The 16,752-nt window shown below is 38.1% G+C and overlaps 1 protein-coding gene across 1 annotated transcript in view; it reads left to right on the top strand.

Moving 5' to 3' along the window:
• C7 (complement C7) overlaps positions 1–13,065 on the top strand; it is a 43,224-nt gene extending 30,159 nt beyond the window's left edge. The window contains exons 13-18 of the mRNA XM_070743405.1: positions 200–287; positions 2,238–2,370; positions 7,125–7,316; positions 9,011–9,107; positions 11,499–11,683; positions 11,775–13,065. Of these exons, the coding sequence (XP_070599506.1) occupies positions 200–287; positions 2,238–2,370; positions 7,125–7,316; positions 9,011–9,107; positions 11,499–11,683; positions 11,775–11,968 (889 nt within the window). The 3' untranslated portion in view covers positions 11,969–13,065. The remainder of the gene's footprint in view (positions 1–199; positions 288–2,237; positions 2,371–7,124; positions 7,317–9,010; positions 9,108–11,498; positions 11,684–11,774) is intronic.
• The last annotated feature ends 3,687 nt before the right edge of the window (positions 13,066–16,752 follow it).

The raw sequence follows: 16,752 nt of genomic DNA, 5'->3' as shown, positions 1-16,752 counted from the left end.
GAAATATAACATTCTGCCTTTTTAATATTTCCTAAAATATTTCATTCTCCTAGGAGAGAGGTGGGTGCTAACTTGCATTGATAGAAGATAGATAGATAGATAGATAGATAGATAGATAGATAGATAGATAGATGACAGGTTAAACATTTTGAAACAAAGGTGACAAATATCTTGAAGGGTATCACATTTTGCTTTATAGAACACTTGAGCCACATTGCTTTGATACTTCTGGAACTGTCAGAGAATCCTGCCCATCACCACCTCCCTTGGAAAATGGATATGTTCAAGTAAGTAAGTCATAGAAGACTTCCTTGGATTCCAAATTTATGTGCAAATATAGAGATGTAACTTAGACTATTACGATTGATTGATTGATTGATTGATTCCATGACTTTGCAGGTGATGTAACATAAAGAGATTGGTCTGTAATTTTCAACATTACTTGGATCTCCACTTTTCATAATAGGGATGACTGTAGCTAGTGACCATAAGTTGGGTAAGAAGCTAGTCCTGAAGGATTTTTCATAAATTATACTTAGAGGTTCAGCTATGGATGAGGGGAGCTTTTTAAAGAAGTATGCACATAGTCCATCAGGTTCAATAGATAGGGATGGTTTTAGGTTGTGTAAAGCCTTTCCAACATTATCTTCTGTAAAATTGATTTGCGTTAGATTGTTGTAGTTATTTGTGGTATGACTCTGAAATATTCGACATGAGTAACTGCTGTTTACAAAGACTGAGCCCAGGAATGTGTTAAAGAGGTTGGCTTTAATGGCTTCATCATTATATTCTTTGCCATTTGGTCCTTTTAAGGGTGGGATGGATCTTGAGTCTTTGAGTTGGTTGTTTATAGAAGGCACGCGTGTGGATTTCGTGTGCAGAAGGTTTTCTTCTTGATTGATGTGGTAATTGGTGCATTCAGATAAATGGTCAAAGCAATGGAAACTGCAGTTTAATGTTTCCAAATGTAAAATAATGCACTTGGGGAAAAGGAAGCCTCAATCTGAGTATTGTATTGGCAGTTCTGTGTTAGCAAATACTTCAAAAGAAAAGGATTTAGGGGGAGTGATTTCTGACAGTCTCAAAATGGGTGAACAGTGCAGTCAGGTGGTAGGGAAAGCAAGTAGGATGCTTGGCTGCATAGCTAGAGGTATAACAAGCAGGAAGAGGGAGATTGTGATCCCCTTATATAGAGCGCTGGTGAGACCACATTTGGAATACTGTGTTCAGTTCTGGAGTCCTCACCTACAAAAAGATATTGACAAAATTGAACGGGTCCAAAGATGGGCTACAAGAATGGTGGAAGGTCTTAAGCATAAAACGTATCAGGAAAGACTTAATGAACTCAATCTGTATAGTCTGGAGGACAGAAGGAAAAGGGGGGAAATGATCGAAACATTTCAATATGTTAAAGAGTTAAATAAGGTTCAGGAGAGAAGTGTTTTAATAGGAAAGTGAACACAAGAACAAGGGGGCACAATCTAAAGTTAGTTGGGGGAAAGATCAAAAGCAACGTGAGAAAATATTATTTCACTGAAAGAGTAGTAGATCCTTGGAACAAACTTCCAGTAGACATGGTTGTTAAATCCATAGTAACTGAATTTAAACATGCCTGGGATAAACATATATCCATTGTAAGATAAAATACAGGAAATAGTATAAGGGCAGACTAGATAGACCATGAGGTCTTTTTCTGCCGTCAGTCTTCTATGTTTCTATGTTTCAATTTTTATTTGGTGGCATAGATTTTTGTAGCAGCTTTATCTTATATTAAATTATTCAGAAAAAACCCCCACCCATATGTGGTGTTCTTTGATGCATTGGCATTGCAACACTCTGATTTTCCTGGTAGCATGACCGTAGCAGTTCAACCTCTTTGGAAGGAGGACAGCTAGAACAGAAGGACTACAATACTCAACATACTTCATTACAAAGTATTTTCTCTTTTTTCCCTCCTTCTCTCCCTCTTTTTGGAAGACATGCAAGATGTTTTTGAGTTTTTAACTTTTTTCACCAAAGGTCCAGGGACTATTTTACTGCTAGAAGGTTTTTTGTGGTCTTATTATTCTGCAGAAAAAAGTACTCAATTCCAACTGTTATTGATATTTCAAAAATGCATAGGCCAATGAAAAAAACACTTGTATTGTTGAAATATTCCCCAAGAATATTCTGCATATAAAGATTTGTTTGTTTGTTTGTTCTGTTCAGTGATTCTCAAGGTTGTTGGTTTTTCCTAGGACGCTGATTCATTCTATCCTGTGGGGAAAAGCATCCATTATGCTTGCAACACTGGATACGTAATTGTAGGAAACCCAGTTGTTACCTGTGCTGAAGGCTTGAAATGGACGATTGGAGCAATCAACTGCCAGAGTATGTATCAGAATAGCAGAGAATAGCTGCTAAAACAAACCAAAAGTCTGTTTAGTCCTATATCTATTCCCAAAATGGCCAAAGAGATAACTTAAAATGACTGTAAGTAGGATAAAAATACGATATCATTACTTTGGTGGTATATTCCCTAAAGATTGGTATTGGGAGGAATAAGCCCTATCACCTGGAAGAAATAATGTTTGTTGACAGTGTTTCTCAACAACCACAGCTTCAGTTTCCAGAATTTCCCAGGCAGAATTGAAATTCATACAACTAACAAACTATTGTAAGTGAGATAATAATAATAATAATAATAATAATAATAATAATAATAATAATAATAATTCATTAGATTCGTATGCCACCCCACTCTGTGGACTCGGAGCGGCTTTTGACATTTATAATAATTCTTTCTTTTCTGTTTTCGGTCTTTTTCTTCCCCTTCCTGCCAAAATCATATTAGCATTCTTCTGTTTTTTCTCTGTGTGGTTGTCCTCAATAATTCTTTTTTCTTCTTTTCTATGACAAATTTCTTCCTACCTCTGTTCTAAAGAAGGGAAAAAAGTGGGTAATACATTATGGTTTTCCCACATGTATCATTTTATTTTATTTCACTCTACAGAAATAATTATATATAATCATAACAATTCTGAAAACAACTGTCACCTTTTTCTTTATGCTTCATCATTTTATAGATTTCTTATTATAAAACTAAATGTTCCGCATACTAAAATATCTATACAAATATATACCATTCTGCTTTATTTTATCAAAGGATGAAGCCATAATATTTATCCTCCTGTGTCTTTTTATGGGCAGATGTAAATGATTCCCCTTTAAATTTCACATTACACAAACACTTTGTTTTATGTTCATCATGCACCATGATCATGCACTAGGATTTTTTTCTCCCAATAAATCTTTTTAAATCTTTTTCTTTAAAAATCTGGTTAGTTAAATATTATATAGTTATATAGAATATTCTGTCCTTATTCTGCCTTATTCTGCCCAATACTTTGTTTACCCAATGTGGGCACCTTTCAAACATGAGAATTTTATCCTCTTAATAATTGATATGTTGAGTAGGAAATTTTGGAAGCTGAAGTCAGTATATCTAGACAGTGCTAGAATGAAAACGAGGAACCTAACCTGGGAATCTCTAAATCAGGGGTGGGGAACCATGGTCCTTTTCTGACTTGAACTCCCAGAATTCCTGACCCAGCCATGAGTCATAAAAGGGTGATGGCTTCCCATTCCTGCTCTAAATCTATGAGAAAACTTTTATTCTATTATTCACTATTCAGAGTATGATGTAAATTGTAGTCCAATGTGAACTGAAAATTTTGGAAGACCATTTGAATCTCTTCACGTGTATCTGCATATGCTTGGATAGGATAAATAGCCATTTTTTTTAGTTCTGTTGTATTTTTTATATTTTAAAATGTCAGGATTTAATTTGGGTCCTCACATTTTTCATCACCTAAATTATAAAAACAGAAAGTAGGGAGAGGGGAATTAGAGAAAAGGAAAAAAATTGCAGGAAAAAGAGATATACAGTGCATACAATTTAAAACACACACAGACAGAGATATATATTGCAGGTTCAATTCCCAGTGGGTATGGCTAGCTGATGAGGCCAAAATAAGGCTGAAATAGATCTATCCTAGTCTCCCTTAATTTTCAAATTCAGCAAAAAAAACATGTGACACACACATATACAGAATATAATTGTCGGCTATGAATAAATTAACTGCCTTGAAATGGCCCTGGGTTGGGCCTAGAGGCAAAAAGGAGCTGTGACGTTCCTTCAATATACCAGGGTGATCCGACATAAAACACACACACACACACACACACACATATATATATATATGAATGGTCTTGGCATATTCGGGTTTCTTCCCGTGTTGGAATATGCCAAGACCATCATATCTGTACCCGTGAAAATCTACGAAAACACACACACACACATTCTTCTCAGGCGAACACTGCGAGACCTGAGCTGCATTCCTTCTATAAATACTTGTGGCTGGATGTGGTTTGATGGCTCAGCAATTGCCTGCTGTGTAGAAACTTCCTGGTGAGTCAGTGGGGTAACAATTGGGGTCGTTGATGTAGCTGAGGTATGCTGATTAGTTAATGGTTGTAGATTAGGCGTGATATCCTGAGTAGTTGGAACTTGCAGGCTGCTTGATTGCTTTACAATGTGTGTTCTGAGTCTGGTTTCTATGGCTGGGATATGTTTGAGGGCTGGTTTCCAGATGTCTGGTAAGCGAGAGGTATCATCCCGCTTGTTCATATTTTGGGGATGTTTTTCTATCTCGATTGCTTCCATGATTATTCTTTTGCTGTAGTGTTCTGTTTTGGAAATTAATTTGGTACTGTCAAAATCAATTTCATGTCCTGTAGTTTTGACAAACGAACAGGAGAGTAAATGCACGTGTTGCAGAACATAAGAATGCATTAAAGAAAAAAGAAAAAAACCTCCTCCCTTTTCCAACACTTCAAAACTACAGGACATAAAATTGATTTTGACAGTACCAAATTAATTTCCAAAACAGAACACTACAGCTGAGCCATCAAACCACATCCAGCCACCAGTATTTATAGAAGGAATGCAGCTCAGGTCTCGCAGTGTTCGCCTGAGAAGAAGGACAGAAACACCAGCCTGAAGATGACGAGTGAGACCTCGTCGAAACGTCGCCAGAAATTTCCAAATCCTACACGGGAAGAAACCCGAATATACCAAGACCGTCATACCTGTACCCGGGAAAATCTACGAAAACATATATATATATATATATATATATATATATATATATATATATATATATGTATGTGTGTGTGTGTGTGTGTGTGTGTGTGTGTGTATGTATGTATGTATGTATGTATGTATGTATGTATGTATATATATATATATATATATATATATATATATATATATATATATATATGTGTGAATGATGAGGCAGCAGCCATCTCGATCACCGGAACATAGAAACTTTAATAAAACCACTTAGCTTTCGTTAGCGTGCTGCTAACTTCGTCAGAGTATTAAAATGCCGTGGGAGACAAACATCTTTATAAAGCATTACTCAGTCTGCTCATTGCCCGCGTCACGGGGCCACACCCTTCCCTCCCCCCTGCGGTAAGCCTAATTGTGGGCTTAATCCTGCTGGCTGAAGGGAGATCTACCGCTTTTGCTCGTGTTTGTTGCCTTTTTCCCTCCCCAAGGGAGGGGGTGGAATTGTGAGGCTTAATCCTGCTGGCTGTAGGGAGATCTACCGCTTTTACTCGTGTCTGTTGCCTTTTTCCCTCCCCAAGGGAGGGGGTGGAGTTGTGAGGCAATGCTTCGGAGGTGTTTGCTATTCCTTTCTTCCCCCCATTGTCGTTGTTACTTTCTATAGTGGTACATGTCTGCTCTTGCAATTTTTTTACCCATGTCCTCGTCCTAGGTCTACACTGTTCTAATCCCCCCTTGTCCTCTATGTTAGACTTAAATTGTGCCCCTCCACCTCTACCTCCGTATTGCTCCAGTATGTTCCCTTGTTTCTCATGGGGGGGTTATCCCACCCTCATTTGGCTGGTTTCTATGTCTGGCCTGGGGAATTCTGCTGGGGGCTGTGTCCAATCTTAATGACCCATCTCCTTTAAGTCGTTGTTGGTGCCTTAAACAAACACGAGCAAAAGCGGTAGATCTCCCTTCAGCCAGCAGGATTAAGCCCACAATTAGGCTTACCGCAGGGGGGAGGGAAGGGTGTGGCCCCGTGACGCGGGTAATGAGCAGACTGAGTAATGCTTTATAAAGATGTTTGTCTCCCACGGCATTTTAATACTCTGACGAAGTTAGCAGCACGCTAACGAAAGCTAAGTGGTTTTATTAAAGTTTCTATGTTCCGGTGATCGAGATGGCTGCTGCCTCATCATTCACGTATGTACCTGGAACTCGCATTTTTAGGACTATTCTTGATATATATATATATATATATATATATATATATATATATATATATATATATATATATATATATATATCACATGTTTTTTTTGCTGTTTTGGCCTTATTTTGGCCTCATCAGCTAGTCATACCCACTGGGATTTGAATCTGCAACCTTTGCCTTGTAAGGCAGAGAATTAACCTCAAGGCTACAGTATCCAATCTTTTCAGCTCTGTACCAGGGAAGGGTTACATTTTGTGTCGAATCACCCTGGTATATTGAAGGAACATTACAGCTCCTTTTTTGCCTCTTGGCCCAACCCAGGGCCATTTCCAAGGCAGTTAATTTTATTGATAGCCGACAATTCTATCTGTATGTGTCACATGTTTTTGCTGAATTTGAAAATTAAGGGAGACTAGGATAGATCTATTTCGGCCTTATTTTGGCCACATCAGCTAGCCATACCCACTGGGACTTGAACCTGCAACCTTTTCCTTGTAAGGCAGAGAATTAACCTCCAGGCTACAGTATCCAATCTTTTCAGCTCTGTACCAGGGAAGGGTTACATTTTGTGTCGAATCACAAACACACACACACACACACACACACACACACATATATATATATATATATGTTTTCGTAGACTTTGCATGCATGCACGCACACACACACACACTTATATATATATATATCTTTGGTTATTTTCTGATTCAATCTCAAAACGCAGCTGAAAAAAGTAAGGGCGATTGTCTTCAACAGGAAAATAGAAAACAGCAATTGAAATATTGGTGTCTTTGCCTCTTTCTGTTTTCTTAGAAACAGCTTGTCTTTTGCCATGGTTGGAAGGGGAACTGACAGGAAATCCAGTGAAGCCTACCTATCATATTGGAGAGAAAATTCACCTGTCATGCCCAGATGGCATGGAGCTAGTCGGGCCGTCTCTTCTTCTATGTGAACCTAGTCTGAAATGGTCTCCTGACTATGCTGAAATCCATTGTAGAAGAATAGGTACGTTTCAGTTCTAAATAGTTAGAAAATAGCATCCGTTTGTTAGATGCTAGTATCATCTTCATCACCATCTCTGCCTCATAAGCTAGTTTGCTATTTTCAGAGCTGGTAGAGACACCAAAGTGGTTTTTAACCCAGTTGCTGGTTCAACAAACTGTTATACATGAAATGAAGGGAGCTCCCTCTTTTTGTTTCTGGTTGCAATATGTTTTAACCCTGCTGCTCAGTTCGAGAAAACTCCCTAATCTTATGTTCCCGGGTCTATTTGACCCGGACTGCAAATTGATCATTTTAGGTACTTATATTTGGTCTTTTTAAAAGCTTTTTTCACCTGGAAACAAGTTTGAACATTTCTGCACACAATGGAATGAAAATTGAACTGAAAAAATTAATCCTTATTGGTTTATTTTGCACATAAATGTGCCTCCCCCCCCCGTGTTTTTGCAAGCAAAACTATCCATAAATTGAAACGTATTTCACAAAAACCGGGGGGGGGGGGGCACGCATTCTATCAGCAAAATAAACCAATAAGAATTACTTTTTTCATTTCAATTTTCATATCATTGTGTGCAGAAATGTTCGAACTACTTTCCAAGTGAAAAAAGTATTCAAATTGACCAAACATAAGCACTTCAAATGAAGAGTTTTCGGTCCGGGTCAGGGTGACCCGGGAACACAAGAAGTGTGACTTTTTGTTTTTCAGCAAGAAAGAAACCCCCCACCCCCACCCCCAAAAAAATTCTCATAGAGAGAACCCCTGAAATGATGAAAAGTCATGAAATTTCAAGTTTCAGATATGCAGGGAAATTTTTTTACAGGGACTCAAACTTGGCTTCGGGTCACATACGACCTGAACAGAAGCCCTGATTCAAGTACTGCCTCTCATGAGATAAATTCAGTTTTAACATTTACACTTTATAGTCCTAATATTATGTTTTGTACCTTAGTTTTAGACTTTTTTTAAAAGGTCACATGCACCTTCTGTTTTTTTTGTTTGAGTGCAATAATTGTGTTCCATTAAATTATTTCTTCTAATGAGCCAATTTGCAGCCTAAAAGTTTGTTTTAATCCCCATTTTTCATCCAATGATAGGAAGCTGGGTTTCAGAAGACTGAAAGGGGGATGAAAAATATAACAGTTATTTTGTATGTTACATGTATTGTATTCATATAAAATGACCGCATAGCCTAAAATGCAAATATTAAAATTGGATAGGCATTATAGAAATCGAATTGCAATGGAAGGTGGAACATAATTTTTGTTTTAATCACGTTTAAAGGGGAATAGTTAAAACCAGGGGTACCTCGCCTTGGCAAATTTAAGACATGTGGACTTTAACTTCCAAAATTCCCCAGCCAGACTTGGGGAATACTGGCAGTTAAAGTCCACATGTCTTAAAGTTGCTGAAGTGGGACTCCCCTGCTTTAAACCTTCCTATTACTGCAGTAGCCATTAAACAATTGCATCTAGAGAACATTTAATGAAGTTATTTTAAACAGTGGTTATTTAGTTGGGCTCTCAATAGCCATAAAACTGCTCTAACAGTTCTAAAATGTAAACCCTAGTTTAGTCATTAAAGTATCGTATCCCTTTTTCAAATCCTCCTCCAGAGAAACTCCTGAAGCTGTGCTGGGGGAATTATTTTTGGCTTTCTCTTTTCTTCTAACGTTGCTATGCTTCTTCTTTCATTTCAGTTGCTCCTCCAGTTACACATCCAACAGTGATTGAGTGCCAACCCTGGGAGAGAGTTTTTGAGACTCAATGTGTGTGTAAGTTGCCAAATGAATGCGGGTGAGTGGATTTAATAGATTCGCCATTTCTGTTAAATATGTGGGTGCTGGATGAATTAAAAAGCTTTGGAGAAACAATCCTTGAGCTTTGTTTGCAAAAACAAGAAGCTATCTTCGTTGTTGGATAGAACCGCTTGAGGAATTGCCTAGTCGTTAGGAGAAGGAATGGATGGTTTGGAGATGTTTAAATGGAATAGTTTGGCACTGGTTTGGCTAGAATTAAAGATAATAATAATAATAATAATTTATTGGATTTGTATGCCGCCCCTCTCCACAGACTTGGGGCGGCTAACAGCAATAATAAACACAACATGTACAATCCAATAATAAAAAACAACTAAAAACCCCTATTATAAAACCAAACATACACACAGACATACCATGCATAACTTGTAATGGCCTAGGAGAAGAGCTATCTCAACTCCCCCATGCCTGGTGGTATAAATGAGTCTTGAGTAGTTTACGAAAGAATTAAAGATCCCATGGTTGTTCCCTAAGGACAAGGATATTTACTGGGAATGTGTCACTATTCAAACAACTATCCATTTTTTACAGTGCCCGCAAGGACCAACATGCACAAAATGACTTGCTGGCAAATCCCTGCCATTAACATAGCCTGGCATTGTGCTAGATTAGAACTACAGTGGTGCCTCTACCTAAGAACGCCTCTACTTTTGAACTTTTCTAGATAAGAACCGGGTGTTCAGGATTTTTTTGCCTCTTCCCAAGAACCATTTTCCACTTACAAACCTGAGCCTCCGAAACTGTAACCGGAAAAGGCAGGGAGAAGCCTCCATGGGCCCTCTCTAGGAATCTATTGGGAGGAAACAGGACTGGAAAAGGCGGGGAGAAGCCTCCGTAGGCCTTCTCTAGGAACCTCCTGGGAGGAAACAAGGCCTCCATCCTCCCTGTGGTTTTCCCAAATGCACACATTATTTGCTTTTACATTGATTCCTATGGGAAAAATGGCTTCTTCTTACAAACTTTTCAACTTAAGAACTTGGTCACGGAACAAATTAAGTTCGTAAGTAGAGGTACCACTATATATGATTTTTAAAAAGTTTAAAATATTTTAAAATTTAAATTCATAATTTTCCCCTTCTAGTTCCTGCATTTTTTACACAAGGTGAGACAAGCTTGATTTGAGGAAATTATTGCGATTACCCTTCCTTTCCTATCAAAACAATTAATGTGAAGATCTTATGGGAGAAGTGAGGCTTTAGGAGAAGCAGAGCTTCATTCAATGTCATCAACTGAATCCAGGATATATCCTGGGAGGCAATCCTGCCTTTAGACTGTTGACAATTCCCAGCCTCAGGCTACAGTAGGACTTGCCCTTGAATTCCATCACAAAGTTGGGAAATGTATGGAGATTGAGGACATCATACTAGTTAATAAATGTATGCAGCTTATTTATATTAAAGACAATTCACATGATTAAATTCTATTTGTGTAATACTCTCCTCTTCCAACCCACCTCTGCCGTCAGGCGTGGGGGAATTGAGACATCTCCCCCGAGCCTATACAGTTTGTGTGTATGTTTGCTTTTAATAATGGGGTTTTTAGTGTTTTTTTCTTAAATTATTAGATTTGTTGTACATAGAAACATAGAAGACTGATGGCAGAAAAAGACCTCATGATCCGTCTAGTCTGCCCTTATACTATTTTATGTATTTTATCTTAGGATGGATATATGTTTATCCCAGGCATGTTTAAATTCAGTTACTGTGGATTTATCAACCACGTCTGCTGGAAGTTTGTTCCAAGCATCTACTACTCTTTCAGTCAAATAATATTTTCTCATGTTGCTTTTGATCTTTCCCCCAACTAACTTCAGATTGTGTCCCCTTGTTCTTGTGTTCACTTTCCTATTAAAAACACTTCCCTCCTGGACCTTATTTAACCCTTTAACATATTTAAATGTTTCGATCATGTCCCCCCTTTTCCTTCTGTCCTCTATACTATACAGATTTGAGTTCATTAAGTCTTTCTTGATACGTTTTATGCTTAAGACCTTCCACCATTCTTGTAGCCCGTTTTTGGACCCGTTCAATTTTGTCAATATCTTTTTGTAGGTGAGGTCTCCAGAACTGAACACAGTATTCCAAATGTGGTCTCACCAGCACTCTATATTGTTTTATTATTGCTGTGAGCCATCCCGAGTCTACGGAGAGGGGCGGCATGCAAATCAAATAAATGAATGAATGAATGAATGAATGAATGAATGAATGAATGAATGAATTACAATTTGACAGCAGAGTTTGGAGGTTGCATCCCAAACTTTCAAGGACTTCACCCAGCCTGGAGAATTCAGACAGTGTGTTCCTAATGTTAAAAGTCGCAAGAGTATTGCGGATGATTTGCTGCAGTTATTTTTTTTTCTCCTTTCCAGCTCTTCCCTGGATGTGTGTGCTACTAACCCCAAAACTCAGAGGAGCTTGTGGGTAACTATTTGCAAGTTACATGCCCTCGAATGTGGAGGTAGGCAATACCATTTAGTGGGTGAAGAAAACTGCAGAGCCCGTACCGTATCTGAGAGCAGTTGTGAATCCTGTCAGTTGTGGGAGAATTGTGATGGTAAGAAATTTTAGGTTGCTTTATGTATTGCACATCTGATCTTCTGTTGTCCTTGGGTTAATATCCTACTTTGCAATTGTTCGTTATTTAGAGTCCACCAATACGTGCACATGCAAAGAAGCTGGACAATGCAGCGAAACTGGAACGAGCATTTGTGTCAATGTGAATGGAAGTTCTGACCCACAGACTATGACGGAATGCGAGGCCGGCATCCTCAGATGCAAGGGAGACAATGTCAGTGTCATTAGCATAAGGCCTTGTCATACACAACAAGTTTCCCAATAATTAATCCCATTGATATTAGAACTCGGCGGACAATGTGTAAGGCAGAAAAATAGAGACCAGAGTGAGTTTTATTCAAATTTGCAAAATATCTGTTTCTGTTAAATAGCACATGGAAAGAATGTTTGCAAACATTTTATTATTTAAAGCAGCCCAGTAGGGAAAAAATACTCAATGTTTTCTTACCAAGAATCACTTTTCGCTTATCAGTGATAGGCTAGAGCAGTGTTTCCCAACCTTGGCAACTTGAAGATATTTGGACTTCAACTCCCAGAATTCCCCAGCCAGCATTTGCTGGCTGGGGAATTCTGGGAGTTGAAGTCCAAATATCTTCAAGTTGCCAAGGTTGGGAAACACTGGCTAGAGGTCACACTCCAAAAAATAATAGCTGACAAAATGACCTCAAAACTAATTAAGTTTTACTGTGTTTGCAAATTAAATGCTGGTAATGTAATTACTTACAGTTATACAGTATATTAGATTATTTCCACTTCTATGGGCCACTTGAAGTGCAGTCCCAGGAATTTAAGTTGAGTACTTCTTGCAGTAAGGGATAAAAGAAATTTTGACTAGCTAATAATAACTGTAATGATGTTAGCATCTGGCAGGCTAAACAATTGCATTTAGTGATCTGCATTCTGCCAAGCAGATGGTTAGTTTTGGACACCTGCTGCAACCCATCTCTCTTTCACCTTGTCTTACTAAAATAAAGAGACAGATGTTGGGCTGATAGATATTTTTTTTTGTAACAATTCTGAAATATTCTGCTTCCCTTGAAACTGAAGTCAATGAAACTTTGATTTTAGGTTTTAATGATTAGAATGATTTTGTGTTGCAGAAATGGTTTGACATGTTGAGAAATGTGAAGCAAAAGGTTAAGAGTTGTAATTCGTTATTTTTTTGTACTCTACCGCACTGAACAAAGTTAGAAGTTGCTACTATTTTTTTTCTTACTTTGCACTTTTCTTTCTCGCTTTTGTTTCTTTTTGTGACTCTATCTTACAATAAACTTTAATAAAAAAAATGTTTTTGAACAAGCAAGCAGTCCTAAAACATTAAAAGAAGTTGACTTTTCATACCAGTAAATCTTGTTTTAAAAATTGTGGCAGTGTGATTTCTTCCCCACCGATAACACAACTACTCTCCAAAAAGACCTGAACTCTGTTTCTGAGTGGTCTAACACATGGCAACTCCAAATCTCAACTAGCAAATGCTCTGTCCTACACATTGGGAAAAAGAATCTGAACTTCAAATACGAACTGAATAATCAAATTATCACAATGATCCCCACTCGGTTAAAGACCTCGGTATACTAATAACAAAAGATTTAAGTGCCAAAGCCCACTGCAACAACATAGCCAAGAAGGCTTCAAGAGTTGTAAACCTAATCCTACGTAGCTTCTGCTCTGGCAATCTCACACTACTTACCAGAGCTTACAAAACTTTTGCCAAACCCATCCTCGAATACAGCTCATCTGTTTGGAACCCATATTGCATCTCAGACATTAACACCCTTGAAAATGTCCAAAGATACTTCACCAGAAGAGCCCTTCACTCCTCCACTCGAAATAGAATACCCTACGAGACTAGACTTTCAATCCTGGGCCTAGAAAGCCTAGAACTAAGACGCCTTAAACAAGATCTAAGTATTGCCCACAAGATCATATGCTGCAACATCCTGCCTGTCAGCGACTACTTCAGCTTCAACCACAACAACACAAGAGCACACAACAGATTTAAACTTAATATTAACCACTCCAAACTTGACTGTAAAAAAATATGACTTCAGTAACCGAGTTGTGTATTGGACAAAATAAATAAATAAATAAAATAAATAAATACTCTGGAAGTTCTCTTTTTGTTATGAAAGCTTCATCTGTACTCTCAGAAAACAGAAACACCTTCCCCTGAAACATGAAAGTTGTGACACTACCTAAAGGGTAAGGCTGCCTGTGATGTTTCCTCTTTCTCTTCCATTTATTCCATGATTTCCTTGATTGTTTTCTGAAAAAGAAGTGGGCAGAACACACCGGCACAAATTAGTTATGTATGCATAGTCTTGCCCCTTTGTGCACTTTCAAAGCTCTCAGGAATTCAGAGAAATAATGGAACAAAGGCAAGTCTAGCTGAAACTTTTTGAAGAACTGTACTGTATATATAATACACCCACTTCTTTAATGGCTCAGGGCTCAAAATGACCGAGTGCCGTAGAGTGATCATACATAGATAATCTATTATAGTGTTGCTTCCAGAGTAATTATTTTGTTCCTGTTATGTCTGTCTGCATTGTCTCTTGGATTATATAACACACACTTACTAGGCCTTCTTCTCTGAACCTAGTTTGATCTACCGCAACCTTCTGTAATGTTCCATCGTAAGTTCTTTTTATTAATATCTCAGCAGCAGGCAGAATGCCCTAGGCTGAGAAAATATTATTTTACTGAAAGAGTAGTAGATCCTTGGAACAAACTTCCAGCAGACGTGGTAGATAAATCCACAGTAACTGAATTTAAACATGCCTGGGATAAACATATATCCATCCTAAGATAAAATACAGAAAATAGTATAAGGGCAGACTAGATGGACCATGAGGTCTTTTTCTGCCGTCAGACTTCTATGTTTCTATGTTTCTATGTTTCTAGGCTTTATGGCTACAATTCTAAGCATATTCATGTGAAAATCAATCCCTTCCCTATTGCTGAGATAACTTGTCAATAAAAAGCAAATCTGTATTATTGGGCTTTCAGGTTAATCCCTAACTCAGAGCTTGGTCATTAATCAAAGAGGTTTGGCACTTTTCCTTCACTTTGATTGTTTACCAGCTCAGCTTCTGGGAAAGTTTACTGAGCTTGTGAAATAAGCACAATGATAAATCCAGGGTGCTTACTTTGCACTGTTACCAAAGGAACAAAATTCAAATAATGCCAACAAGCAAATGCTATAAAAAACATAATGGGATCCAGAATATTTAAGATCAGTATAAAGATTCTAGGATGAATAATGCATCCACGTAGTCAATTATATTTATTTATTTATCTATCTATCTATCTATCTATCTATCTATCTATCTATCTATCTATCTATCTATCATCTATCTATCTATCTATCTATCTATCTATCTATCTATCTATCTATCTATCTATCTATCTATCTATTCGATTTTTATGCCGCCTTTCTCCTTAGACTCCAGGCGGCTTACAACATATTAGCAATAGCACTTTTTTAAAACAGAGCCAGCATATTTTCCCCACAATCCGGGTCCTCATTTTACCCACCTCGGAAGGATGGAAGGCTGAGTCAACCTTGAGCCGGTGATGAGGTTTGAACTGCTGACTTGCAGATCTACAACAAGTTTCAGTGGCCTGCAATACAGCACTCTACCTGCTGCGCCACCCCATGTCCTACCTTTTTCCTCTAGATGCTCAAACCAGTGTTTATAACTGTAATGGTGTGTGGGAATGACTTTGGGAAACAGGAAGGAGAGCCTATCCAGTGGTTCTCAACCTTTCTAATGCCGTGACCCCTTAATACAGTTCCTCATGTTGTGGTGATCCCCAACCATAAGTCTGGTGCCAACTCTCCCAACAGAGCTTTAAGCTGATTGGCAGGAAGGTCACAGGGATACCCCCCACCGTAAACGCCTGATTGGTCAGATTGTAAAAATATGTTCCAAGACACCAGAATACAACAAAATTTAGTTCCTAACACCATGGGAAATTTGCCTTTTTCCATGTTCTTAGGTGACCCCTGTGAAACAGTCATTTGAGCACTCAAAGGTCCCCCAGGTTGAGAACCACTGGCCTAGACAATCATCATGCAAAAGGTATCTCAGCCTACAGGGGGAAAGAGAATATGGGAAGCATCTCAGAAGAGGCTCTCCCTAGTTTTCTGGAAAGTCAGAATAAAGGGGAAAAATAAAGGAGAAGAGAAATACATGCAGATTTGCAGGATTCTATTAATGTAACCTTGCAATAAAGACAGTGTTATTAATTATGATTTATGTTTCTGGTCTGGACTATCTCAAAGGGCTGACAATTGCACCCTCATATTAATTTTCTCCACAAGAACAGCCTTGTGAAACAGATTGGACTTAGAGAGAGTTAGGCGGAGAGGGGCGGCATACAAATCCAATAAATAAATAAATGAATAAATGAATGAATGAATGAATGGACCAAAGTCGCTCAACATACTTCCATGATTGTAGGGTGAACTTGAATGTGGCTCTCTAGAAGCTTAGACGAACACTTTAAACATTAGCATATTAACTCTCTTTACTTAAGGAGAAAAGGCTATTGAAGATGGATGTAGTTGAATATGCATTCAACTACATCCAAAAGGGATGAACTCAATTCCTGAACCAAGTTCAATCTAATTTTAGCTTGTTTTCTCGCATCGAGTCTGCTATGGAATGTAAGAAATTTTCAAGGGTATCTATTATTTCCTTGGAACTAGACGATAAGGAACAGTACAGATAAGTTCCATCGACACTGATATATCACTTCAAAACTCTGGATGATCTTTGGCAGTTTCATCTAAAAGTTGAATAGCTTGAGAGAGATAAGAACAGTAGTCATTTCCTTCCGGATGTTAAAAGGTCTAATTCCTGAAAAGTTGTACAAGGAAGTGCTAAATAATATCATGGTCAGTGGAATCCAAAGTGCAAGCCATTTGAGGAAAGTAAAGCCAAGAAATAAACACAGCAGGCATTCCAACAACAAGAGAAGAATATAACAATGCTCTACTGGATATGATCCTTGGCTGATCTAGAACTGCAGTTCTCACTAAAA

This window comes from Erythrolamprus reginae, chromosome 2 (assembly GCF_031021105.1).
Source record: "Erythrolamprus reginae isolate rEryReg1 chromosome 2, rEryReg1.hap1, whole genome shotgun sequence".
NCBI lineage: Eukaryota > Metazoa > Chordata > Lepidosauria > Squamata > Dipsadidae > Erythrolamprus > Erythrolamprus reginae.
This window is presented reverse-complemented; position numbering and strand designations above follow the sequence as displayed.